The sequence below is a fragment of the Delphinus delphis genome, chromosome 20 (genome assembly GCF_949987515.2).
Source record: "Delphinus delphis chromosome 20, mDelDel1.2, whole genome shotgun sequence".
Taxonomy (NCBI): domain Eukaryota; kingdom Metazoa; phylum Chordata; class Mammalia; order Artiodactyla; family Delphinidae; genus Delphinus; species Delphinus delphis.
The window spans coordinates 7,174,197-7,199,094 of NC_082702.1; the positions used below are offsets into that span (position 1 = coordinate 7,174,197).

At 53.6% G+C, this 24,898-nt stretch overlaps 1 protein-coding gene across 3 annotated transcripts in view; it reads right to left on the minus strand.

Annotated features, from left to right (window-relative positions):
• AP2A1 (adaptor related protein complex 2 subunit alpha 1) overlaps nt 1–24,898 on the minus strand; it is a 36,163-nt gene that overhangs the window by 3,702 nt on the left and 7,563 nt on the right. For 2 of the 3 annotated variants that reach the window (XM_060000027.2, XM_060000025.1), the window contains exons 2-15: nt 19,647–19,715; nt 19,374–19,516; nt 18,777–18,970; nt 8,240–8,369; nt 7,614–7,715; nt 6,112–6,220; nt 2,975–3,125; nt 2,500–2,668; nt 2,210–2,347; nt 1,889–2,071; nt 1,332–1,429; nt 930–1,161; nt 648–815; nt 402–565 (exon numbers count right to left, since the gene is read on the minus strand). In XM_060000027.2, coding sequence (XP_059856010.1) covers nt 402–565; nt 648–815; nt 930–1,161; nt 1,332–1,429; nt 1,889–2,071; nt 2,210–2,347; nt 2,500–2,668; nt 2,975–3,125; nt 6,112–6,220; nt 7,614–7,715; nt 8,240–8,369; nt 18,777–18,970; nt 19,374–19,516; nt 19,647–19,715 — 2,050 coding nt within the window. Of the gene's footprint in view, nt 1–18; nt 85–401; nt 566–647; nt 816–929; nt 1,162–1,331; nt 1,430–1,888; nt 2,072–2,209; nt 2,348–2,499; nt 2,669–2,974; nt 3,126–6,111; nt 6,221–7,613; nt 7,716–8,239; nt 8,370–18,776; nt 18,971–19,373; nt 19,517–19,646; nt 19,716–24,898 lie in introns of all 3 variants that reach the window. The other variant, XM_060000026.2, reaches the window with a different exon arrangement.

Sequence of the window (24,898 nt, forward strand, 5' to 3'; positions counted from 1 at the left end):
CCTGAGGCCACCCCTTACTCAGCAGCTGTAGCTGGATCAGCCAGCAAAGCCATGGGGCTCTCAGGGGCAGGCGGCTCCAGCTCGCTGGGCCATCCAATCCCAGAGCAGACAAGAGAAGACAGGCGTGGCAGCAGCCAATCCCAGAGAGGCAGCAAGAGGGCAAAGAGAGAGGGAGTGGGGAGAAGGGAAGGAGAGAAGGAAGAGCAGGCTGAGACGTGATGACGGGAAAGGACAACACAGGGTGGCCAGGGTCAGCCGAGAGTCCAGAGTGGCCCAGAGGGAGGCAGGAGGCTGGGGGAGGTGGCAGCCAGGGCGACAGAGGCTCAGGGACAGGGAGGGAGGGGGGAGTTGGGAGGGGGCAGATGGAAAGGGGGCAGCCCTGGGCCCAAGGCGGGCGGTACCTGAGGAAGGCCTCCTCGGGGGTGGGCCCCAAGCTAGGCTGGGCGGCCGGGCCGTCGGAGAATACGTCCACCAGGAGGTTGCCCGCACCCGAGGGAGCTGCGGGTGCCGCTGGGGGAGGGGCTGCCCGCAGCCCCAGGAGGTCGGCGGAGGGTGAGGGCGTGGACTGCAGGGAATGCAGGCACAGGTGAAAAGAGAGGACGGCATGGCTGGGCCCAGCCCCGGCAGCCCAGCCCCACGGGACTCACCACGGTGCTGGGGGTGGGCTCCACTCCCCCATTGATGTCGTGGCTGCTGGGCTCCCTCCGGCCATCATCCAGGGCACTGCCGGCCCCTGGCCCCTTCTTGCGTTTCAGCTTGGCCAGGATGGACGACTCTCGCTCGGGGAAGGGTGGCATCTCCTCCAGCACCGTGGCCTGCGGATCGGGGCAGGGGGGTTGGGGGGAAGGAGCATGTCAGGGACGGGCGTCCCGGGGAGGAGGAGGGGACAGAGGTGCAGAGGAGGGGCGCGTGGGGACTGGGGCTCTGACCAGGACGTCCGTGCTGGCCACCGAGCTAAGGGTGAGGTACTCGACGGCGCGCTGCTGCAGCTCCACGTCGGCGTTGCGCAGCTGGGAGCCGGCCCGCAGGACACCCTGGATGGTGGCCTTGGTCTCCGGGAAGAGGTTGATGAACTTGATGTAGGTGGACAGCAGCAGGGCCCGGGTGGCCACACTGCACAGGTGGAACTTGGAGTGCAGCAGGGAGAACTGCACTGGGGGGCTGCAGGGGGCGGGGCCGGGGGTGCGCGTCAGCAGGTGGCCAGCTCCACCACCCTCTCCCAGAAGCCCCCATGAGAGGTGCCGCCTCCCTCAGGGGGACCTTTCCGGGGATCGCAGGCGGACCCCAGGGCCCCAGACCCCTCAGGAGTTTGTGTGCGTTCACCCCCTCACCTGGAGCGAGGGTCCCCAGCAATCAGGTTCCCAAACTCCCCAAGGATGTAGCCGCCAACTTTCACCATGTTCTCATGGCAGGCGGGGGCCTGGAGCGCCTGGGGGGCGGGGACAGCGGTGAGTGGCACCATCCTGACTCAGGAGCGCTCAGCATGTGCCAGGCGCGGCGCTGAGCCCTCGACTCCTATTAACTGCAGAAGCCTCCTGACTCTGCTGTGGGTGGGTTTATAGATGGGGAAAGTGAGGCACAGAGCAGTTAAGTGACTGGCCGGAGCTCACACAGGGAGTAAAACGGGGCAGAATGGGCCCTCTTTTCTGGGGCAGAGGGAGTGAGAAACTGCCGGGACCTGGGGACTGGTGGCACCCCACGCCCTGCTGACCCTCATATATATGAGCCCGTGGAGGCCCGGGCCCTGTGTCCCTGGAAGGCCCCAGGAGGCCAAGGCCCCTCTGAGGAGGAGGAAGCAGGATGGAGGCCCAGGCCACCTGGCCCACCGCCCCAGCTGTCCTTGCTCTGCCTTGTGGCCCCTTTGTGGGGGTGAGACGGGGGTGCTGACCTCAAAGACGGTCTTGGCAGCGTAGCCCTGGACGTCGTCACGGTTGGTGACGATCTGTAGCACGCGGTACCACACCTCCTCGCTCACGTAGTCGCCCGCGATGCGGATGAGGTTGAGGATGGTGTCCACGTACCAGCTGTAGTCCACGGCGTACTTCTCAGCCAGGATGGCCACCTTTAGGACCTGCCAGCCAGGAGGGAGGTCGGGTGTGCGAGTGTGCCCACGGCGGGGAGGTGGGGTGTGCACTCACCCCATCTGGGCTCAGCACATCCCGATCTGGAGACCCAGGAGTCTGGGCGTCCTGCCCCTGCCAGGACTCACGATCTCTTCGCGGATGGCGTAGTCGGCCGTCTCCAGGTACCGCAGCATCTCTGACACAATCTGCTTGGCATTGCTCCGGTCGCACATGGCATAGAGGAGGTCGGCCGCCCGCTGTCGCACGCTGACGTCCCGCTCCGTCTGAGGGAGGAGAGCAGGTAGGGTGTGTTCTAGGCTCCCTCCTGGCATGGGCCGGCCACCCCAGGGCCTCTGACCCCCAGAGCCTCTCTGAGGGAGCAGAGGAGACACAGGCCAGGTCAGTGTGGCCGGGGGCAGGCTCCCAAAGGTCGCACCTTGAGGGCGTTGATGACGGTGTCAATGTGGGTCTTGACGGCCTCGTGGGAGAACTCGGAGCTGGCCAGTGTGCACATGCTCTCCAGGGCCAGGTAGCGCAGGTTGGTCTCCCGGTGCTGCAGGAACTGGCCTAGCTGGTTGCAGGCCCGGACCAGGAGGTTGGGCTCACTGCCGGCAAAAGAGGAAGAGACCGGGGTGGGGGCAGGGAAGACACCCAAGATGACATGAGGAGATGGAGGACCGGGCCTCAGCTGATTCAGCTCTTAACTCCTGCCCTGGGTCCCCTGGGGACCCAGACACCTGGGCATCCAGCCCAAATACAGATATTCGGGAATTCTGCCCCTCAAGAGGGGCCCGGTGCCAATCTGGCAGGGCAGCGTTTCACACCCCCATCACCCTCCTAGCTAGCAGGCACATTCCCGGCCCTCAGCCCTCCCTTCCCAGGCCAGGCTCCCGCCCCCAGCAGGCAGGCACCTGTCATAGTGGATGATGAGGCTGATGGTCTCAAAGAGGATGGCATTCTTGGCGTTGGAGTGCTGGACCTTCTTGGACTTGGGCGGCTCCTGGGCCTTGTTGAGCACGGTCTCCAGACACTCCACCAGCCGCCCCTTCACGGCCGCGTCCTCTGGGGAACCAGAGGGCACGCCCTGGGCTGAGCTCTCTGCCGGCCCAGCCCGCATGCCAGGGGCAGGGGCCACGCCATGGCTCCCATCCTCCAGAGGAAGAGTGCGGGCCCTGCAGCTTCAGGCTGGGGCCTCTACTCCCCCAAGTCTTTCCTGGGTCCCCAGGTGACCAGGGGAGGCTGACAGAGGACAGAGCTCTCGTCCTGCTCCGTTCTAACTCTGCTGGGCCAGAGGCTCCACCCTTGGGAGCCCCTGTTTCCCCTCCCGCAGCACTCACGCACTTTAGGAGTCTCACAGAACAAAGAAAGCTGCAGGAACCTTCCCCAGAGACACGCCCAAACCCAGCTCTTCCCAAGGAGGGGTCTGAGTGCCTGAGACAGTTGCCATCTAGGAGCTCACACAAACCCTGGGAACTGCCATTCCCTCACCTGTGAGGCAACACCAAGTGGACAGAACAACTGTCAAGTGTTCTAGCAAAGAATGTTGTACCCAAATCTATCGGGAAATTCACAAGATAGAGAACCAGCTAAAGGACACAGGCAGCGATCGGCCCAATCCAAAACATGGGACACACCGCAACCCAAAACCTCCCCGTTTCTTCAAAAACTGGGAGTGGGGGTGGGGCTATCCCAGATGGAAAAAAAGAATGACAAAGACGTAATCAGTTAATTTGTGGTCCTAGGCTGTATTTTTTAAGCCATAAAAATAATGCTATGGACAATTAGGGCAGTTTGCTGCCTGGGTAGCTGATGACCCCAAGGTTATTCTAAATCTGCTTCGGCGTGATAAGAGCATTGTGGGTTTGTAGCGTTCTTGATTCTAAGAAACGTTTGCGGAAATATTTTGGGGTGAGGGGGAGTGTTATGATGTCTGCCACTTTTTTTTTTTAATAAATTTATTTATTTTATTTATATATTTTTGGCTGTGTTGGGTCTTTGTTGGTGCACGCGGGCTTTCTCTAGTTGTGGTGAGCGGGGGCTACTCTTCATTGCAGTGACAGGCTTCTCATTGTGGTGGCTTCTCTTGTTGTGGAGCACGGGCTCTAGGCACACGGGCTTCAGTAGTTGTGGCATGTGGGCTCAGTAGTGTGGCTCGCTGGCTCTAGAGCACAGGCTCAGTAGTTGTGGCGCACCGGCCTAGTTGCTCCGCGGCCTGTGGGATCTTCCCAGACCAGGGCTCGAACCCGTGTCCCCTGCTTTGGCAGGAGGATTCTCAACCAATGAGCCACCAGGGAAGTCCCTGCCACTTACTTTCAAGTAATTCAGCAACTGGATGTCCGAGACAGTGAGGGAACAAGGGAGCAAATCCAGCAAAGTGGTAAAGCTCCGCCGAGTCTGGGTCAGGGGCATCTGGGTGTGGTCATTTTACTGTTCTCCCAAGTTATCCTTATGTCCAAAATTTTTCTTAACCAAAGGTTGCAGTGAAGGCCAGTGTCATGGAATGAAGGAGGAATTCTTCGAGATTAAAAGAGACTTATGGGACTTCCCTGGTGGCACAGTGGATAGGACTCTGCGCTCCCAATGCAGGGGGCCCGGGTTCGACCCCTGGTCAGGGATCCCACATGCATGCCACAACTAAGAGTTTGCATGCCACACCTAAGGAGCCCACTAGCTGCAACTAAGAAGCCCGCCTGCTGCAACTAGGGAGCCCACGTGCTGCCACTAAGGAGCCTGCCTGCTACAACTAAGACCTGGTGCAACTGAATAAAAAATAAATTACTTGGAAACAAATTGGAGCAGCCCCTCCCTGCCCAGCACTGGGTGGGGGTGGGGTGGGGGAATGGCTGCAATTCTCACAGGGCAGGGGATCAGAGTTGGTGAGATGCTTGCCCAGGGCACACCCCAGAATTATGAGGCGGGGCTTCTAGATGCAAGAGGGCTTAGGTTCTAGCTATGCCCTTCCTTACAGGATGAGAAAAGAGGCCCAGAGTGGGGACGAGGCTTCCCCAGGGCCCCATGACAAAATTCATCCCTGGCTTTCACCGGCTGGGAGGGGCCTTGGGTGTCACCTACATCATACACTCCATTACAGTGTGTGCGTGTGTGCACGCACGCGCACGCTCGCACCCAGCTGGCTGTGAAGATTTGGGGCTACACACCAGCTCCCTGGGCCCCAGCAGGTGCTTAGCACCCTGGTTGAATCGAAGGGCACTGGTTTATCAAGCGCCTACTGTGTGCTGAGCACCTCAGCACAGGGTCCCTCAAAACTGCTCTGTGAGGTCGGACAGCCGAGGATACAGAAGCCCAGGGGGAGCCACGGCCCACGTGGTAGAGGGAAAGGGTTTAGAGCAGAGATTCAGGAGTCAGGCTCTGCTCTTCCTTCGCTGCCCTGGAAAGGCAATGTCTTCTCTCCAAGCCTCAGTTGCCCGGTGTGTCTATTTCAGGGACTCATATCCCCAGCTCTGCTGGGGGCACCTGGACACCCCGGTGCAGTACCAGCTCACTGCAGTACCCTCCGTCCACACCAGCGGTCATGACCATGAGCAACGAGGGCATGAAAAACCCCTAGCAGAGCTATGCTAACTCCCACTGCATGGCCTGGAATTGCCCCTTGACCTGCTGGATGACCTTGGACAAGGCCCTCCCCTCTCCAAGCCCTGGTTTCCTCATCTGTAACAGATGCCATGACAGCCCCGACATTCCAGGGCTGGAGCATTCAGGGCTGGAGCGTGAGTCTGGTTTTGCAGGGACCCAGGCCCACAGCAGGGGAGTCAACAAACAAGCGATTTGTCCCATTGTCTGTGTTGAGCCGGGAGGATGCCCTGCTCTCTGCTGCCCACCCTCCCCCAACCCGTCTCCAACAGCCTCATACAACATTCTCATCCGGGGCCCTGGGCTCAGCGCTGCCCCCACTGCAGCCTCGGAACAGGGGCTAGAGGCACCAGCCCAGCCTCAGAGGACTCCTGACACAGACCCCCAGCACCCGGCCCCGCTGCCCAGCCATGGGGTTGGAGGCCCCAGACCCCAGCCCGGGTGCGCTCGGCAGTACCTGGCGGGGGGTAGCACTGCAGCAGCCGCAGGAGCTTCACCGAGAGCCAGGGCGCCGGGACGAAGTAGTAGGTGTAGTCCTGGAGGTCGGTGGAGGCCGAGGAGACGATCTGGGGGCAGAGGAGGGGGGCGAGGCATGGGTGGGGGCACGGGGAGGGGTGGCTGTGACCTGACAGTTTTATGGTGCAGAAACCTGAGGCTCAGGGAGGGTGGTGAGGAAGCCTCGGGCACACAGCGAGTGACTGGCTGGATCTGGGACTGGTCGGTTTTTCCAAGTAAAGCTGGCGTTGGGTGGGCAGGAAATCTCGGCCAACCCGATCCCCTTCTGTGAAGGGGACTCCAACTCTGTGCCTCACAATGCCCTGGGTTGCCTTCACTAGAACCTGGACCCCACGGCTCCCTGGAGAGTGCTTCCTTGTGGCCCTCCCCCAACACCCGAAGATACACAGGGGCAGGAACTGGGTCTGACCCATTCCTGGGTCCCCGGGCCTACTACAGGGTCAGACACAAGAAGGGATTAGGGAAGAGGTGGGGGAATTAGCAACTTTTTTTCCTCACGACAAACTCCTACGCCACCTTGAAAACCCCTCTCCAGGAAGCAAGCCCCATCCTGCTCTGAGCCACCTCCATGACAGCAGGTGCCCCGCCCCCGCTGTTACTGTCTGTGTCTCCCCCACCAAGCCTGGCCCACGAGAGAATTAGGATGTGTGGTGAATGAATGAAAATACGAAGGAGTAAGCTGGTGTGTTGTTCTCTTTGGTTGAGAACACAGGCCTCTCTCGACCTCCTCAGGAAACATTTATATTTATTCCAAGTCTCAACTCAGGCAAGGATCACCTCCACCAGGAAGCCTTCCCAGACTTCTAGGCTGGGTGAAGTGCCTCCTTTGGGGGGCCTGCAACGTCCTTGCTACCTCCACGACTGCACACACCGCCCCTTTTATGATAATCTGTGCCTGAGTTGGCCCTGCCGTACATCCCTCCCCTCAACAGGACAGGGAGCTCCCTGAGGGCAGGCTCGGGTCTGACTCATCCGTGTCCCCAAGTGTCAGCCTGCACAGAGATGGGCCCACAGGAGGCCTCAGGGCATGTTCCCAGGACAGGGGCGAAGGTGGTGAGAGGAGCAGAAGAGGGAAGGAAAAGCAGGCGAAGCAGGAAGAAGAAAGAGAGGGGGACGAGAGGGAGACAGACAGGAGAGCAACCTCACTTCCTGGGTGCTCATCGTGTGCCCGGCCCTGTGCTCTTTATACAGATTAATTCACAGCAGCTATGCTGTGAGGCAGGCACTGGAATAATCCCCTTTGAACACATGAGGCAAACGAGGCCCAGATGGGTGAAGCCACTTGCCTAGGGCCACACAGCCAGGAAGTGACGGAGCTGGGATGAACCCAGCTCTGACCCTGAGTCCTTAACCACTGAGCTAGATGGTCTCTCTGGGAAAGTGAGGACCAGAGAGGTGCCCAGGGGACAGGGACGCTGCAGCTGGCGCTGATACCACACCCACCCGGCTCAGGCGAGACACAGCCAGGGAGATGCACGTCTTGAAGTCATCCGGGTTCTTCTTGCAGAGACAAGTGATGAGGCTGACAGCGGCTGTGACCACGCCCTGTAGGGGCAGACGAGTGACAGGTCAGGGCCCTCGGGGGAGGGTCAGACTGGAGACAAGTGTCCAGGCTGTGGTTCTGAGAGGAGAGGCGCAGGAGTACTTGGGGCTGGGGTGGCCTGAGGGGTGCGCTTGGGTTTGTACAGGTGTCCTGGTGGCTGTTTCACGGCTTGGGGACCATGAGGGACTGGAGCACCGTGGGTGGCGACAGAGGCCAGTGTCTCTGTGCTGGTTGGGCAGGCGATGGGGGAATCTCTGGGTGTCGGAAACAGAGGCTGGGATTTTTCTGAGGGGCTGGGTGAGTGACGGGTGTTGGGGACACTGGACAGGAACCCCGGGCATCCAGGTGGGTGTCAGTGACAGAAGTGGGGGGCCCTGGGCATTCAGGTAAGAATCAGGGCAGAGGAGGGGTCCCCAGGCACCCAGGTGGGAATCAGGGCAGAGGTGGGGGGCCCCAGGCATCAGGTGGCTGCCAAAGGCGGTGGGTCTTGGGTCCAGGGTCCCTGGGCACTAGGCAGGGGTCTCACCATGTGCTGGTCGTTGAGCAGGTGCACCACGCGGGCCGTCCACTCGCCCATGGGCACCAGGTCGGGTGAGGCCTTGTAGAGCCGCAGCAGGCACAGGGCTGCACTCTGCTTCACACTGTCCATGCTGTCCCTGCCGGGACACAATGTGGGGTGGGAGTGGGGGGTCAGCGTCACCACGGCCCTGCACACCTCCCCCCTCCTCTCTCGCTCCTCCCAGGAAGGGTGTCCAACAAGAGGCGGAAAAAGCCCGGCAGACCCAGGAACCCATCTGGTGCTGCCCTCACTGCCCATCGGGCCTCAGTTTCTTCATCTGCAAAATGGGTTGCATCCCAGTAACCTCATGGGGTCATGGGCAGGGCCGAGCAAAATGCCAAGCGTGGCTCTGCACCTTCATTCAGTTACCGTCCACTTATTGAGCACCTACTGGGAACCAGGCACTGCTGTCGGCTCTGTGGACAGAGTGGTGGACAAACTGGTCCAAAGTGTGTCCTCACAGGGACTTCCCTGGTTGTCCAGTGGTTAAGAATCCGCCTTCCAATGCAGGGTACACGGGTTCGATCCCTGCTCGGGGAACTAAGATCCCACAGGCTACAGGGCAACTAAGCCCGCATGCTGCAACTACTGAGCCCACGTGCTCTGGAACCCACGTGCCACAACTAGAGAGAAGTCCTTGCGCCGCAACGAAGAGTCCGCGCACTGCGACGAAAGATCCCGCGTACTGCAACTAAGACTTGATGCAGCCAAAATAAATAAATAATCCACAGAGTATCAGATAAAGTTGTTCTTTCTTAAAAAAAAAACCAAAAACAGTGTGTCCTCACAGAGCGTACGTTCTCACCAGGGCAGCCAGCATCCTACAACAGATACTGTCCAGGTTCAGTGCTACAGAGCAAACTAGGGCAGGCACTCCGGGGATGGTATTTTGGGGTTTTGTTTTTTTAATTTTTTATTTTAATTAATTAATTTTTTGGCTGCGTTGGGTCTTCGTTGCTGCATGCGGGCTTTCTCTAGTTGTGGCGCGGGGGCTACTCTTCGTTGCGGTGCACGGGCTTCTCATTGCAGTGGCTTCTTTTCTTGCAGAGCACTGGCTCTAGGTGTGCGGGCTTCGGTAGTTGCAGCACATGGGCTCAGTAGTTGTGGCTCGAGGGCTCCAGAGCGCAGGCTCAGTAGTTGTGGCGCACGGGCTTAGTTGCTCCGTGGCATGTGGGATCTTCCCGGACCAGGGCTCGAACCCGTGTCCCTTGCATTGGCAGGCGGGTTCTTAACCACTGCACCACCAGGGAAGTCCCTGGGGACGCTATTTTGGATGAAGGCCTCACTAACAAGGCACCAGGTAAACAGAAAACTGAGAGAAACGACTAAAACTCTGCACAGAATGTTCCCAGCAGACAGAAGAGCCTGTGGAGGCCTCGAGGCAGGCAGGCCTGTGTGTGGAAGGAGCTTGGAGGAGTCTTGTGTGGCTGGAGACAGGACAGAGCAGGGGCTGAGGGCCACACCGTGCGGGGCCTTGCAGGCCATGGTGAGGACTATGCTTTTACCCAGCGGGAGATGGAGCCGCTGCAGGTGACAAGCAGGGAAGCTATGATACTAAGGCGACAGCAGTAAAAGCTACCACCCAGGGCCCTTCCGATCTGCTCGGCCCTGGTACAGGCACTGGCTCATTCATTTTATCTCCACAACAAACCGAGAAAATAGGTACTACTATGGACCACTGTCCCCAGATCTGACTTGCTTTTTTTTTTTTTTTTGCGGTACGCGGGCCTCTCCCAACCACTGCGCCACCAGGGAAGCCCTGACGTATGTTTTTAAAAGGTCCCTCTGCTGCTGTGTGAAGAAGAGACTGTGGGAGGCTGGGGCGGGGTCGGGGGGGGAGGTGACAGCAATAGTCCAGGCAGGAGATGACAGGAGACGACAGTGCCTCAGACCCCGCTGCAGCCATGCAGGTGAGAAGTGGCTCTGTTCTGATACATTTTTACTATGAGGTGGTGGAGACAGAAGAGGGGACAAGGTGACCCTCAAGTTTCTGACGTGAGGGACCTGGCGAGTGGTGAGACCATTTGTTGTGTGGGGACCTGGGGCAAGATGGCTGGTGGGGCACTGAATGAGACCCAAGTTTGATACTGAACAGATACGAAATTGACATGCTAACGAGACACCCAGTGTGGCCCTGGACCCACAGGGCTGTGTGGCCTCTGGCAAGCGCCCTTCCCTCTCTGAGCCTCCATAATGTCCTTCATAAAATGGGAACCCTACTCCCCTCTTCAGAGGAGAGGAAGCCTGTCAAACACTGTGGTGGGCTGAAGAATGCCCCCCCCGACAGGTCCACATCCTAATGTCCAGACCCTGTGAATGTGTTCCCTTACATTCAAAGGGGACTTTGCAGATATGGGCTTCCCTGGTGGCGCAGTGGTTGAGAGTCCGCCTGCCGATGCAGGGGACACGGGTTCGTGCCCCGGTCTGGGAAGATCCCACATGCTGCGGAGCGGCTGGGCCCGTGAGCCATGGCCGCTGAGCCTGCACGTCCGGAGCCTGTGCTCCGCAACGGGAGAGGCCACAACGGTGAGAGGCCCGCGTACTGCAAAAAAACAAAAACAAAGGGGACTTTGCAGATATGATGAAATCAGGGATCTTGAGATGATCCTGGATTACCCAGGTGAGCCCTAAATGTAATCACAAGATCCTTAGAAGAGAGGAGGAGGAGGATCAGAGTTAGAGAGATGCAAGGCCAGATACAGAGATCAGAGAGAAGATGCTACCCTGCTGATTAAAGATGGAAGGGGCCATGAGCCACGGGATGCAGGCAGCCTCTAGAAGCTGGAAAAGACCTAGCAACACCTTGATTTTAGCCCAGTGAGCCTCACTGTGGACTTCTGACCTCCAGAACTGTGAGAGAATCAATGTGTGTTTTAAGCCCCTAACTTGTGGTCGTGGGTTACAGTGGCCACAGGAAACTGAACAGGCACTGGGTTAGCACAGAGCCTGGCAGCCAGCAGTGTCCCATCCCAGAGGGCTGAGTTCATGGCCCGGTCAGCACCCAGGTCCCAGCATCACGAAGAGTGTGAAGCCTAACAGTTCTAGAAAGCACTCCCCGGTCTCTGGGGTCAGACACGCCTGCTTGTGGGGCGTGATCTGGGTATAAGGCATTGACCCTCTCTGACTGGCAATTTCCTCCTGGGGAAAATGAGGACCCCCACAGATTGGCGGATGAAGAAGTGAACCTGGGTATCGCGGCCTCAAGCACAGAATGGGTCCTAGGAGCTGTCTCGACCACCCAGACTGGGCCTTACAGTGACATTTCCCCAGAAAGGACTCAACAGAAGCACAGGGGAGGGTCCCAGGAAGGGTGGGTGAAACTGCAGGAGTCAAAGGCCAGGTGAAAAGATGTTTTCCTGGATGTGTAGGAGAAACATGAATTGCATGGACATGGTGGCTCCGTGTTCTCCCATCAGCTAGGCAGACTCGTGTGTGTCGGCCAGGCTGGGGAGACGGGAGCCTTCGGGTGCCGTGGCCACGGGTGGACACAGACACAGGCCGTCAGAAAAGGAGCTGGGCTACCCCTGGTCAGGTAGCTGCTGTAAGGCATGCGGACCTAGACCAGCAATTCTGTTCCCAGACACCTGCCCTGGGGAAAGGCACACACACGTGCTCAAGGTCATGGCATAGGAAAGATCATATTAAAACCAGAAACCAGCAGAAGGTCTGCCCACAGCGGAGCTCCATGAATGGTGGTCTTTCCACCATCACCATCATAGCTCACACCCCATGAGGCCTGCCTCTGGCCCAGGCTCTAAGAGCTTCTACATATTAACACGTTTAATCCTCAGCACAGCCCTCTGAGGAGGTGGACTCTATTATCATCTCCGCGACAGGTAAGGAAACGTCCAGGAGAATCCTAAATAAAAGAATAAGAGCGGGGACTTCCCTGGTGGTCCAGTGGTTGAGAATCCGTCTTCCAATACAGGGGACGCGGGTTCAATCCCTGGCCAGGGAACTAGGATCCTACATGCCGTGGGGCAACTGGGCCCGTGCAGCGACTACTGAGCCCGCGCACCACAACTAGAGAGAAACCCGCGTGCTCCAACGAAAGACCCCGCATGCCGCAACGAAGATCCCGCGTGCTGCAACTAAGACCCAATGCAGCCAAATAAATTAAATAAATAAATATTTAAATATTTAAAAAAAAAGAATAAGAGCGATTGATCAACTTGGTTAAGTTACACAGAGATTGTGATACTATGTAGGTAAAGTTGAAAGCTACATAATATAGGGGGGTGTGCCTGGGTGCAAAAGGACAAAACGTACATGGGAATAAGCACCATCAGACTCAGGGCACCGGGAGGAACGCCAGATGGAGAGATGATATGAGGGAACCGAAGGGAAATTCAACCGCAGCTGTTTTCTTTCTTTCTTTCTTTCTTTTTTTTTTTTTGAAATAAGGCGTAATACCTTATGACCCAGCAATTTCATGCCCAGGCAGCTCCGCAACAGAACCGAAAACAGAGTTCACACAAATGCATGCATTATTCATCACAGCCGAAAGGTGGAAACTTGGTGATGAACGGAGAAATAAATTGTGGTCCATCCATACAGTGGAATGTTATTATTGGCTCATAAAAAAGGAATGAAGCCCTGACACATACGACAGCAGGGGTGAACCTCAAAAACATTATGCCAAGAGAAAAGAAGCCGGACACAAAGGCCGCATACTGTGTGATTCCATTTATCTGAAATGTCCAGAACAGGCAAATCTTTAGAGACACAGAGCATATTAGAGAGGGCCTGGGGCTGGGAAGAGAGGGTCTGGGGAATGACTGCTGATGGGCACAGGGCTTCTTTTTTGGGTGATGGAAATGTTCTGCAATTAGATAGTGGGGATGCTTGAACACACTGTGAATGGACTGAAGACCACCGAACTGTATACTTTAAAGTGCTTAAAATGGTGACCTTTATGTTATGTGAATTTTACCTCAAATTAAAAAAAAAAAAAAACTACCTAAGAAAACAGTAACCCAGAGTTCCCTGGTGGTCTAGTGGTTAGGATTCTGGGCTTTCACTGCCATGGCCCAGGTTCAGTCCCCGGCCAGGGAATATCCACAAGCCACGCGGTGCAGCCCAAACCAGAACAAAACAAAAAATCAAAAACATAAAAACAGTTCCTCTGTGTCCCAGTCACTGTCAAGGTCAAGTTTCCAGTGCTGAGAGCCCAGCCTACAGTCAGACAAGCCCAGCGTGGCCTGTGACTTTGGCAGGGCCCTGCCCTTGTGTGAAACGGGGACATCACCTGTGCTCATATATGTTTGTCACACTGGCTTCTTTCTCAGCCCTCAGAGGTGCCAAGTTCTCCCCAATCAGGGTGACTGGCCACCTGACTCACCCAAGCCAATGCCAGCTGCCTGTCCTGATCTTAAAGAAACTGTCAGCGGCATTCACCATGGCGGACCACTCCCTCCTCCGCGAAAGTTTCTTCTCCAAGCTCCAAGCCACAGCCCATTCTGCATTTTCCTCCCTCTCCCTGGCCAGACTTCCACACGCTGGATCACCCCAGCCTTTGGTCTCTTCTCTTCTCTGGTCACATCCTGCCTGAGGGACCTCATCCGGCCGTGGCTTTCATTACCATCCACCCTGCGCTGTCCCATCTGGTGGCCCCCAGCGACACGAAGCTACCGAGCACTTGAATGGAGTGAGTCCAGACTGAGATGCCATGTGTGTAAATTACACAGTGGTTTCAAAGACTTAACGCAAAAAATATTGGATAATGTGTATGTTGATCCAATGTCAAAATGATTCTGGATGGATCAGGTGAGATTAAAATATTAAAATTAGATGGGGAATTCCCCTGGCGGTCCAGCGGTTAGGACCCTGAGCTTCCACTGCAGGGGGCACAGGTTTGATGCCTGGTGGGGAAACTAAGATCCCGCGTGCCGCACGGTGCAACCAAAAATTAAAAAAAAAAAAAATGAAATTAGTTTTACTTTTTTCTTTTTAATTAATTAATTTATTTATTTTTGGCTGCACTGGGTCTTCCTCGCTGCACGCGGGCTTTTCTCTGGTTGCATTGAGCAGGGGCTACTCTTTGTTGCGGTTGGCGGGCTTCTCATTGCAGTGGCTTCTCTCGTTGCGGAGCACGGGCTCTAGGCGTGCAGGCTTCAGTATTTGTGGCGCACAGGCTCAGCAGTTGTGGCTCACAGGCTCTAGAGCACGGGCTCAGTAGTTGTGGTGCACGGGGTTAGTTGCTCTGCAGCATGTGGGATCTTCCCGGACCAGGGCTCGAACCCGTGTCCCCTGCATTGGCAGGCAGATTCTTAACCACTGCACCACCAGGGAAGTCCCTACTTATTTGTTTTGACTTTGTCTACTAGGCATCTCAGATTCAACATGGCCAAACCCCGCTCTGGATCCTCCCCCTCCTTCACTTGGTTCTTCCCCACTCCCTCCTTCATCATTCATCCACCTGTTCAACTTCACTCCTCTCTCTCTTACACCATATACAATCAGTACTGTCGTCTTTCCTTCCAAAACATACAGCTCTAGTAACTATTTTCTGCAACAACCCTGGTCCCAGCCACCGTCAGCTCTGCCCAGGACGGCAACAGACATCTCAATGGTCTCCCTGCTACCGCGTTTGGCGCCCCCGACAGTCTCTAGGCTACTTGAATCGAAGGATCATGTTCTTTCATTGGTTCTGGTATATTCTTAGCCATAATCTGTTCAAACACTGTGTCATGTTATGAGTCTCTCCCTTCTCTCTTTCTAGAACTCTAAAGAGTGCTGTTAGATTTTATCTCCCTTGACTCTTAACCTCTCTTTTAAATTTTTCCATCTTTGTTTCTCTGGGCTGCATTCTGATTAATTTCTCCAGTTCTTCTGCCTATTTACAATCCTTGCTTTGGTTCTGTCTATTCTGCTGCTAAACTAGACCACTTAATTTTTTTTTTAAATCTAAATGTTGTCCATTTCTTTCTAAAAAATGCTTACACTTCGTTCCATTTTTAAATTGTTCTCTTTTTTCTTGAAACATATTAAGCATACTCATCTTACATTCTGTATGAAAACTCCAATCCAACTGTTATTTTCCATTTTCTTTCTGCTGGTTCTCCCTCACGGTGCCTTGCGTCTTGTGCTTAGTGATTTTCGACTGTGAGCTACTCATGTAACTTGGAGCTTCATCTGTGGAAATCATTGAGGCCTATGGTGAAAGTGGGTTTCTCCCAAAAAGATGTGTTTGCTTCTGTCAGGCACTGGGGTACTAGCAGTTTGTGTCACTTAAGCTCAAGTTTGGTTTAAGTTTCTATGGATGACCCAGGAAGGGGAAAATCGGACTGAACACCAGTGTGTGGGCTGTTCCATGCCAAAGTTCAAAAAGGATACTTTTGCTTATAGACCTTAAGGGGATTTATTTCTAGGTCACCCTCACTTTGAAGTGTGGTCTCTGGAGCCCTTGCTTGAACCAGCTTGTCTTCTGCTCCCAGAGGCTATAGGGCCCCAAAACCAATACCTAAGTTCATCCAGGTCAGCAAATGCTCCAAGCAAAATCCAGCTTAGGCACTCTGCTCATCTTCCTGGGTGTCAGGCTCCTCTTGGCTTGTGGCCTGTGTGTCTCCTTATTTTCTTGCTAGCTCATGAATACATTGAAGAATATTTCATTTCCTCTTTTAACCCACATTGATAACTGCGTTTTGGGGAGACCCTCAGGCAGGAATCTAGCCCACAAGCTGCCAGAAATACAAGTCCTACCTTCTCCCACACCAGGTTCCGTGACCTTTTAAAAATACAGAGGCTTCATAAATAAATAAATAAATAAATAAATAAATAATAAAGTAGCCAAAAAAAAATAGGGGCGGGCTTCCCTGGTGGTGCAGTGGTTGAGAATCTGCCTGCCAATGCAGGGGACACGGGTTCGAGCCCTGGTCTGGGAGGATCCCACAGGCCGCAGAGCAACTAGGCCCGTGAGCCACAACTACTGAGTCTGCACGTCGAGCTTGTGCTCCGCAACAAGAGAGGCCACGACAGTGAGAGGCCCGCGCACTGCGATGAAGAGTGGCCCCCACTCGCCGCAACTAGAGAAAGCCCATGCACAGAAACAAAGACCCAACACAGCCATAAATAAATAAATAAATAAATAAAATTTTAAAACATTAAAAAACAAAAACTAAAACAGGGGCTTCCCTGGTGGCGCAGTGGTTAAGAATCCGCCTGCCAATGCAGGGGGCACAGTTCGAGCCGTGGTCCGGGAAGATCTCACATGCCGCGGAGTAACTAAGCCCGTGCGCCACAACTACTGAGCCTGCACTCTAGAGCCCATGAGCCACAACTACTGAAGCCCGCGTGCCTAGAGCCCATGCTCTGCAACAAGAGAAGCCACCACAATGAGAAGCCCAAGCCCTGCAATGAAGAGTAGCCCCCGCTCACCGCAACTAGAGAAAGCCCATGTGCAACAACAAAAATCCAATGCAGCCAAAAATTAAAAATAAATAAATAAAAATTAAAAAGATAAAATAAAATAAAAAAACAAAGCCAAGCATGTCATTTATCTGCTCAAAACACACCTACTGCCTCCCAGTTTCAATTAGAATAAATCCATACTCCCCTTATTCTCTCGCTTGTTCACCACAGTCAAGCCAGAGACACTATCTCTTGGTTCCTTGAATGTACAAAGCTCATGCCTACCTCAGGACCTTTGTACTTGCTGCTCCTTTTGCTTGGAGCACTACTCCAACCTTTTTTTTTTTTTTTAACATCTTTATTGGAGTATAATTGCTCTACATTGTTGTGTTAGCTGCTGCTGTGTAACAAAGTGAATCAGCTATACGTATACATATATCCCCATATCCCCTCCCTCTTGCGTCTCCCTCCCACCCTCCCCATCCCACCTTTCTAGATGGTCACAAAGCACCGAGCTGATCTCCCTATGCTATGCAGCTATTTCCCACTAGCTATCTATTTTACATTTGGTAGTCTATATATGTCAATGCCACTCTCTCACTTCGTCCCAGCTTACCCTTCCCCCTCCCCGTGTCCTCAAGTCCATTCTCTGAGCTTGCATCTTTATTCCTGTCCCATCCCTAGGTTCTTCAGAACCATTTTTTTTTGATTCCATATATATGTGTTTTCATACGGTATTTGTTTTTCTCTTTCTGACTTACTTCACTCTGTATGACAGACTCTAGGTCCATCCACCTCACTAAAAATAACTCAATTTCGTTTCTTTTTATGGCTGAGTAATATTCCATTGTATATATGTGCCACATCTTCTTTATCCATTCATCTGTCGATGGACACTTAGGTTGCTTCCATATCCTGGCTATTGTAAATAGTGCTGCAATGAACATTATGGTACATGACTCTTTTTGAATTATGGTTTTTTCAGGGTATATGCCCAGGAGTGGGATTGCTGGGTCATATGGTAGTTTTATTTTTAGTTTTTTAAGGAACTGCCATACTGTTGTCCACAGTGGCTGTATCAATTTACATTCCCACCAACAGCGCAAGAGGGTTGGTTCCCTTTTCTCCACACCCTCTTCGGCACTTATTGTTTGTAGATTTTTTGGTGACGGCCATTCTGACTGGTGTGAGGAGATACCTTCCAACATTTCTGAATGACTGTCTTCTCCTCATCATTCCAGTCTCAAATTACATATCACCTTTTGCAGAGACCCTCCCTGATGAGTCTGACTTAAGCAGCCTTCCCCACCATCTCTGCTGCCCCCCACTACCCTGTTTTGTTTTCTTCGGAGGAACTGTCACTATCCGAACTCAACTCACTTCTTTGCCTATGTGTTTGCTCTTTGGATTCCCCCCGAGATGTAAGCTCCCTGAGGATGGGCATGACCGTCTCCGCTGCTCCCTCCTGCCTTCCCATGCCCGGAACAGTGCCCGGCACATTGCAGGTGCTCAAGAAGTGTTTGCTGAAAAACCTCCTGCTTCAGAAAGGTCACACAGGCTGATCCACCACCCTTCACGCCTTTCCCTGTTCCACAGCCAACTCCTCCTACTCACCCAGGTCTCAGCCTGATCCCACTTCCTCTGAGAAGCCCTCCCTGAGCCCCCAGGCTAGGTCAGGCATGCCTACTACATGCCCTATGGGCTTCCGCACCCCACAGCATGGTTCTGAGAGGAAATATATGTTTCATCCTGGGAGGAGGATGACCATGTCCGTTTCTGGTCATGGCTACATCCCCAGCAATCAGCATGGTGCCCCGCACATATATGCTCAACAGATGTTTGTTGAATGAATGAATGGAGAAGAGGCAGAAGCTCTGGAGGGCTGTCACCGACATAACTTAAGGTTATCACCTCTTCTTTACTAGATGTTAAAGGTCGATCAGATAGACATCCCACTGGCTTTGCTGGGAAGCTGCCTTACACTGTCGAGTCACTTTGGTGAGATGACAAGAGACAACCATGGGGCTGCCACCGGAATCACGGTGGTGCCAAGCCTGGCTGGGAGACCTTGGGCAGGTGACAGAGCCTCTCTGACCCTCAAACTGGGTTGGGTCTTGTCTACCCCATCCCCCCACCTGGGTCCCCAACGCCTCACCCAGCCACCAAGATGCGAGGGATGTCAGCGGCAAAGGCCTCGCCCATCTCACGGCTGCCCACGTTGGCGATGCAGTGCAGGGCCAGGCACATGAAGGTGGGGTTGCGGCTGGCCAGGTCGTTCTTGATGGCGTTGTTGATGAGCCGGATCAGCTCCGAGTTGGAGTTCACCAGCACCGAGATGAACAGGTAACCCTGGGTTGCGGAGGGAGGTGGTGGGCTTGGAGCATTGTGGTTAACTGGCCCTAGACCCCAACCCTCAACCCTGGAGTCTGCACTTCCGGCCCCTCCTCCCTCAGCCCCAGGAGTCCAGGTCCTAGGCCTCTCCCCTCTCAGACCCAGGAATCCCTGCCCCCAACCCCTCCTCCCTCAGACCCAGGAGTCCAGGCCCCCGGCCCCTCCTCCTTCAGACAGAGGATCCAGGCCCCCGGCCCCTCCCACCTCAGACCCAGGATCCAGGCCCCCAGCCCTTCCTCCCTCAGACCCAGGATCCAGGCCCCCGGCCCCTCCCACCTCAGACCCAGGATCCAGGCCCCCGGCCCCTCCCACCTCAGACCCAGGAGTCCAGGCCCCCAGCCCTCTCCCCGCCCAGACTCACTATCTGCTTCTCCGTGTACTTGTTGGAGCTCAGCAGGTTCACGGCCTCCATGTGCCCAAAGTCGATGTCGTGGCCGAGCAGGAAAATGAAGAGCAGTTTACACACATACTTTTTCTTGCTGTAGCCGTCCAAGGCTTTGTCCCCTGGGGCCAGAGGAAGGAAGAAAGGGGAGGTAAAAATGAGGAAGGATCAAACCTACAGGTCCCAGGTATCCCAGCCCCAGCGCACAGCCCACTCCTCCCACAGACCCAGGAGCCTGGGCCCCCAGCATACCCTTGAACTTGGAGCGGATGTTGGCCAGTTCCTTGTTGATTCTCTTAATCTCCGCCTCCTTGCTCTTACCTGGAAGGGAGAAGGGATGACAGGTCAGGAGAGTCCCAGAGAGTTGAGCCGCCTGCCCTCACTTTGCTGGGCAAGGTCCTTCCGGCTGGAAGGGCAGACTCTCCCCACCCTGGGGCTCCAGGCCCAGGGGGCTGAGGCAAGGCCTGGGCCCTGTCTCTAGCTGGGAGCTTCCAGGAGGTGGGAACCTTGGCTCTTTGGTCCCTACCACCCAGAGGAGGAGCCCAGCACACACTTTGGGGCACTCCCTGCCTCCCTCCCTCCTCCAGCTCCTGTCCCACCCATGGCTCCGGTTACCACTGCACCAGCCCTCAGCTGAAATATGCCCCTGGCAGGAAATATGTAATGAATGAATGAATGCAGAGATAGGCTGCCTTCGAGCTGGCCCCCTGGACCCTCACTCTGACCACACCCCAGAGCTCAGTGTCTCCTGAAAACTGTTGGGCCTGCACCTTCCCAATTCCAGCCAGTTGCCAGGCATTGGGTCCTGAGCTCCCGGCTCCCCACCTCCGCCTGCCCAGCCAGATCACTGTGGCAGCCTCCTTTCTGGCATCCTTGCTTCCCACTGGGGGGATTCTACCCCGTGGCTACCAAGCCCTCTGGCCCTGCCCTGGCCACCCCACCAGTGTCACCCCTCACCATCTTGCTGTGTGTCCCCACCTCGCAGGCCTCTGTCAGTTCCAGGGACAATTCACACTCCTTCCCACCTCCAGGGCCTTTGCACGTGCTGTGCCCTCCACCTGCCCATCTATCCAGTTTTCTTCTCATCACTTGGGTCTCAGCTCTTGTCACCTCCTCCAAGAGGCCTTTCTTGGTCAATTCTCTATTTATTTATTATTGTTATTTTTTGGCCGTGCCGCACGGCTTGTGGGATCTTAGTTCCCCAACCAGATATCGAACCGGGGGCCCTGGCAGTGCAAGTGCAGAGTCCTAACCACTGGACTGCCAGGAAATTCCCTCTTGGCCAGTTCTTTAAAGTCAGTGCCTTCTTCTTCTGTTTCCATCATTTAAAAAAAATGTCCTGGGACTTCCCTGGTGGTCCAGCGGTTAAGACTCCGGGCTCCCGGGCTTCCCTGGTGGCACAGTGGGTAAGAATCCGCCTGACAATGCAGGGGACATGGGTTCGATCCCTGGTCCGGGAAGATCCCACATGCCGCGGAGCAACTAAGCCTGTGTGCCACAACTACTCAGCCTGCGCCCTAGAGCCTGCGAGCCACAACTACTGAGCCTGAGTGCCTACAGCCCGTTCTCCACAACAAGAGAGGCCACTGCCATGAGAAGCCCCCTCTCACCGCAACTAGAGAAAGCCCACGCACAGAAATGAAGACCCCAATGCAGCCAAAAATAAAATAAATAAAATAAATTTCTAAAACATAAATTTAAAAAAGAAAAAAAAGACTCCGTGCTCCCCATGCAGGGCGCCCGGGTTTCATCCCTGGTAAGGGAACTAGACCCTGCATGCCACAACTAAAGACCCAGTGCAGCCAAATAAATAAATATTAAAAAAAAAAAGTCTTCCCTGGCTCATTTCACACCATGTAACTATTTTATTTACCTTTACTGTCAAACCTCGGCTCCCCCTTCAGATTATAAGCATCACAGGGGAGCTTCTAGAATAGTGCCCAGCATATAGCAGGTGCTTAATAAATGTCTGGTCATCTGAATGGTGGAACCCATGGCTGTGTCATCAGGCAACTGGGAGGTTCAAATGAATGAGTGAATGAAGGAGAAAGCGAGGGTATGTGCTCTCTTTCTCTTTAGAAATCCTGCCTCACCACCTATTCCCAACTTCCGGGGAAGCTCCCATAAGCCTCACTTCAGCTATCACCTCCTCTAGGAAGCCCCTTCTGATTAGCACCTCCTGATCAGTTCCAAATAGACGCTAGAGCTGCCGTGTCCAATACGGCAGCCATCAGCCAGGTGGCTCTCAAGCACCTAAAACGTTGCTGCTCCCAACTGAGATGGGCAGTAAGTGGCAAAGACACACGGGATTTAGAAGATTGAGTGTGGAAAAAAAAAAAAAGAAATGTAGGGACTTCCCTGGTGGCACAGTGGTTAAGACTTTGTGCTCCCAATGCAGGGGGCCTGGGTTCAATCCCTGGTCAGGGAACTAGATCCCACATGCATGCCACAACTATGGAGCCTGCCTGCCGCAAGTAAGACCCAGCACAACCTAATTAATTAATTAAAAAAAAGAAATGTAAACTATCTCATTACAAAGTTAAAAATATAATTAATTAGTTGTTTAAAATTTTTTTAATCAAAACAATTTTTAAATACTGAATACATGTTGAAATGAGAATATTTAGTTGCCCGCATGCCACAACTAAAAAGATCCCACGTGCCACAACTAAGACTTGGGGCAGCCAAAATAAAATAAATAAATAAATATTTAAAAAAGAATATTGGGGGTGTATCAGATTATACAAACATATTATTAAAATTAATTTGGCCCATTCCGTTCTACTTTCTACTAACAAAAAAGTGGTTCCTGAAGAAGTTAAAAACCACACATGCGGCTTGCCCTCTGGGTAACGCTGCTCTTGGGCCTTTCCTGGGCTCCCACACTGCCCGGGTCACCTCCCTCAACGCTGCTGTGCGTGTCTGGGTCTGCTGCTGTCCCCAGACCACACCAGAGCCCCGAGGGTAGGGCCAGCATCTGCCACTTTTCTGGGTAGTGACCCCACGTTCCACAGGCTTACTGAGTGCCTGAGCTCAGGAAAGGCATGAAGATGTGAAAGAAAAAGGGGCTGAAGAGGTACAGAGTGACCCACTCCCAGGCCTCAGGGAGGGTGGGAGGTCTCTGGGAGCCAGGCGATGAAGGGCCAGTACCTCAGTGATGAGGCTGAATTGCCCTGTGTGGCCCAGAGGCTATCTGATGCTTCATTTATTAATTACACGTTTCCTAAGCCCTGTGGGCCAGGCCTGAGCGGGGCGACGCTGGGCACCCAGGGCCCACGCAGATCTGGCACTTTTGATCCTCCCCCAGGGACTCCTGGCTTGGTGGGGCGCAGGCAGCGGGGCCCTGTCCCCACACCTGAGCGAGATGGGCACGATTGGAGGTCACCCAGACACCCCCGGGGGCCTTGCTGGTGGCTGCCAAGAATAGGGGACATTTGAGGAGGGCCGTGAAAGATGAGGAGGGTTCAGGCGCAGTTCACCAGCGAGAACTAAGCCAGAACCACGTCACACTGTTGAGGTGTGCCCACCGGAGGGTGGCCAGGGGGTCAGGACAGCACCTCCCTCTGGGGGCACGGCAGGGGCGGTGACCAGCACGGCAGCTCCGCAAAACTGGTGCGCAGGTTCCGTTCTCCTCCTAACCTGAGGATAACCACACAATTGCTCTAATCAGTTGCCTTAAAGCTATTCTGTAGGGACGAGAAAAAACAACCAAACAGCTTTTATAAATGGACCATATAGCACACGGTGGCTGCCTAACTTTTACCACAGATAGACGGGTATCTGAACGGCAATTAAATTACTGAGCCTAGAGCTCTCTCTGGCCTTCGTTTACCTCTATTAAAAGCTTCAAGAAGCAGGCAAAACTAACCTATGGTGTTGGATGACTGAGCAGTGGGGAGGGGGGTGCCAGGGAGCTAGGGATGTTGTTTCTGACCCTGGGGGCCAGTTACACAGCTGTGTTCAGCTGGGGAAAATTCATCAGATTTTGATGATGAATTCATCAAAATTCATCACTTCTGATCTGTGAGCTTTTTTTATAGATACACTATATATGTATATGTGAATATACAAGTTAATATATTTGTATACAAATATATATTAATATATTTGTATACAAATATATATTAATATATTTGTATACAAATATATATTAATATATTTGTATAGTGAAGTATATCAATGATGTAGAAGAGAATAGAAAACAGATATGGACAATTTAAAGAATATGCAGGAATTCCCTGGCGGTTCAGTGGTTAGGACGCGGCACTTTGGCTCTGGTTCGATCCCTGGTGACAGAACTACGATCCTGCAAGCCGCGGGGTGTGGCCAAAAAAAACAAAAATTCAAAGATAACATAAGCACATGACAGAGAATATGGAAAAGAAAAGTAATGGCCATAGTTCATAAATTTTGGCTAATTTGAAGTGTTCTTCAATACACCTCTTTATAGCTAAATGATAACACTATGTAATTTGTTTTTAGAATAAAGTCCCGGAAATAAAGTTCTTAGAGCAACGAGTATGCCCATTTTCAAATTTTTCTGATATATGAAGGCAAATGGCTTTCCCATAATGAACCAGTTTATATCCCACCATCGTGGTATGAGAATCTGTTTCCTAATTAAAGAATTTATGATAGCTGAGTGAATTATCCCGTAATTTATTTAATTATTATGGTATAGTTGGACATTTCGCTCATTTAATAAAAAAATATTATTAGTGCCTGCTATGTGTAAAAATTAAAAATAAATTTTTAGGGCTTCCCTGGTGGTGCAGTGGTTAAGAATCCGCCTGCCAGTGCAGGGGACACAGGGTTCGAGTCCTGGTCTGGGAAGAGCCCACATGCTGTGAAGCAATGAATCCGGCGTACCACAACTACTGAGCCTGCGCTCTAGAGCCCGCGAGCCACAACTACTTAAGCCCGCGCACCTAAAGCCCCTGCTCCGCAACAAGAGAAGCCACCGGAAGAAGCCCGCGCACCGCAAAGGAGAGTAGCCCCCTGCTCGCCGCAACTAGAGAAAGCCCGCGCGCAGCACCAAAGACCCAACGCAGCCATAAATAAATAAATAAAATTTAAAGTAAGGAATATTCAAAGAATATATGTTTGTGTGTGTATATGTTTTTTCCTTAGTCTTTAAATTGTCCACATCTATTTGATATTGTCTTCTGCACCACCAATATACTTTGCTACAAAAAAGAATTCACAGAAAGAACAAAGCATCAGGTCTCCAAAAGAGAATGTTCTATGGCCCTAGAGGAAATGCATCCCAGCAGAGCACATAACCTCTGCAAATATCTAGAGCCTGGGTGCCCAGAGACAGCACCTGGGCGCTGCTGAGGGTAACGCATGGGAGAAAGGGGCTGAAGGCAGCTGTGACAGAACTGGGCTCATGGAAGAAACTTTCCATCACTCGGCCAGCCTGCGACAGGGGGAATGAGCTCCCCGTCACAAGAGGCATGCAAGCATTTCAGCGTGTTTTAAAGAGATTCCTTTATCTTCAAACA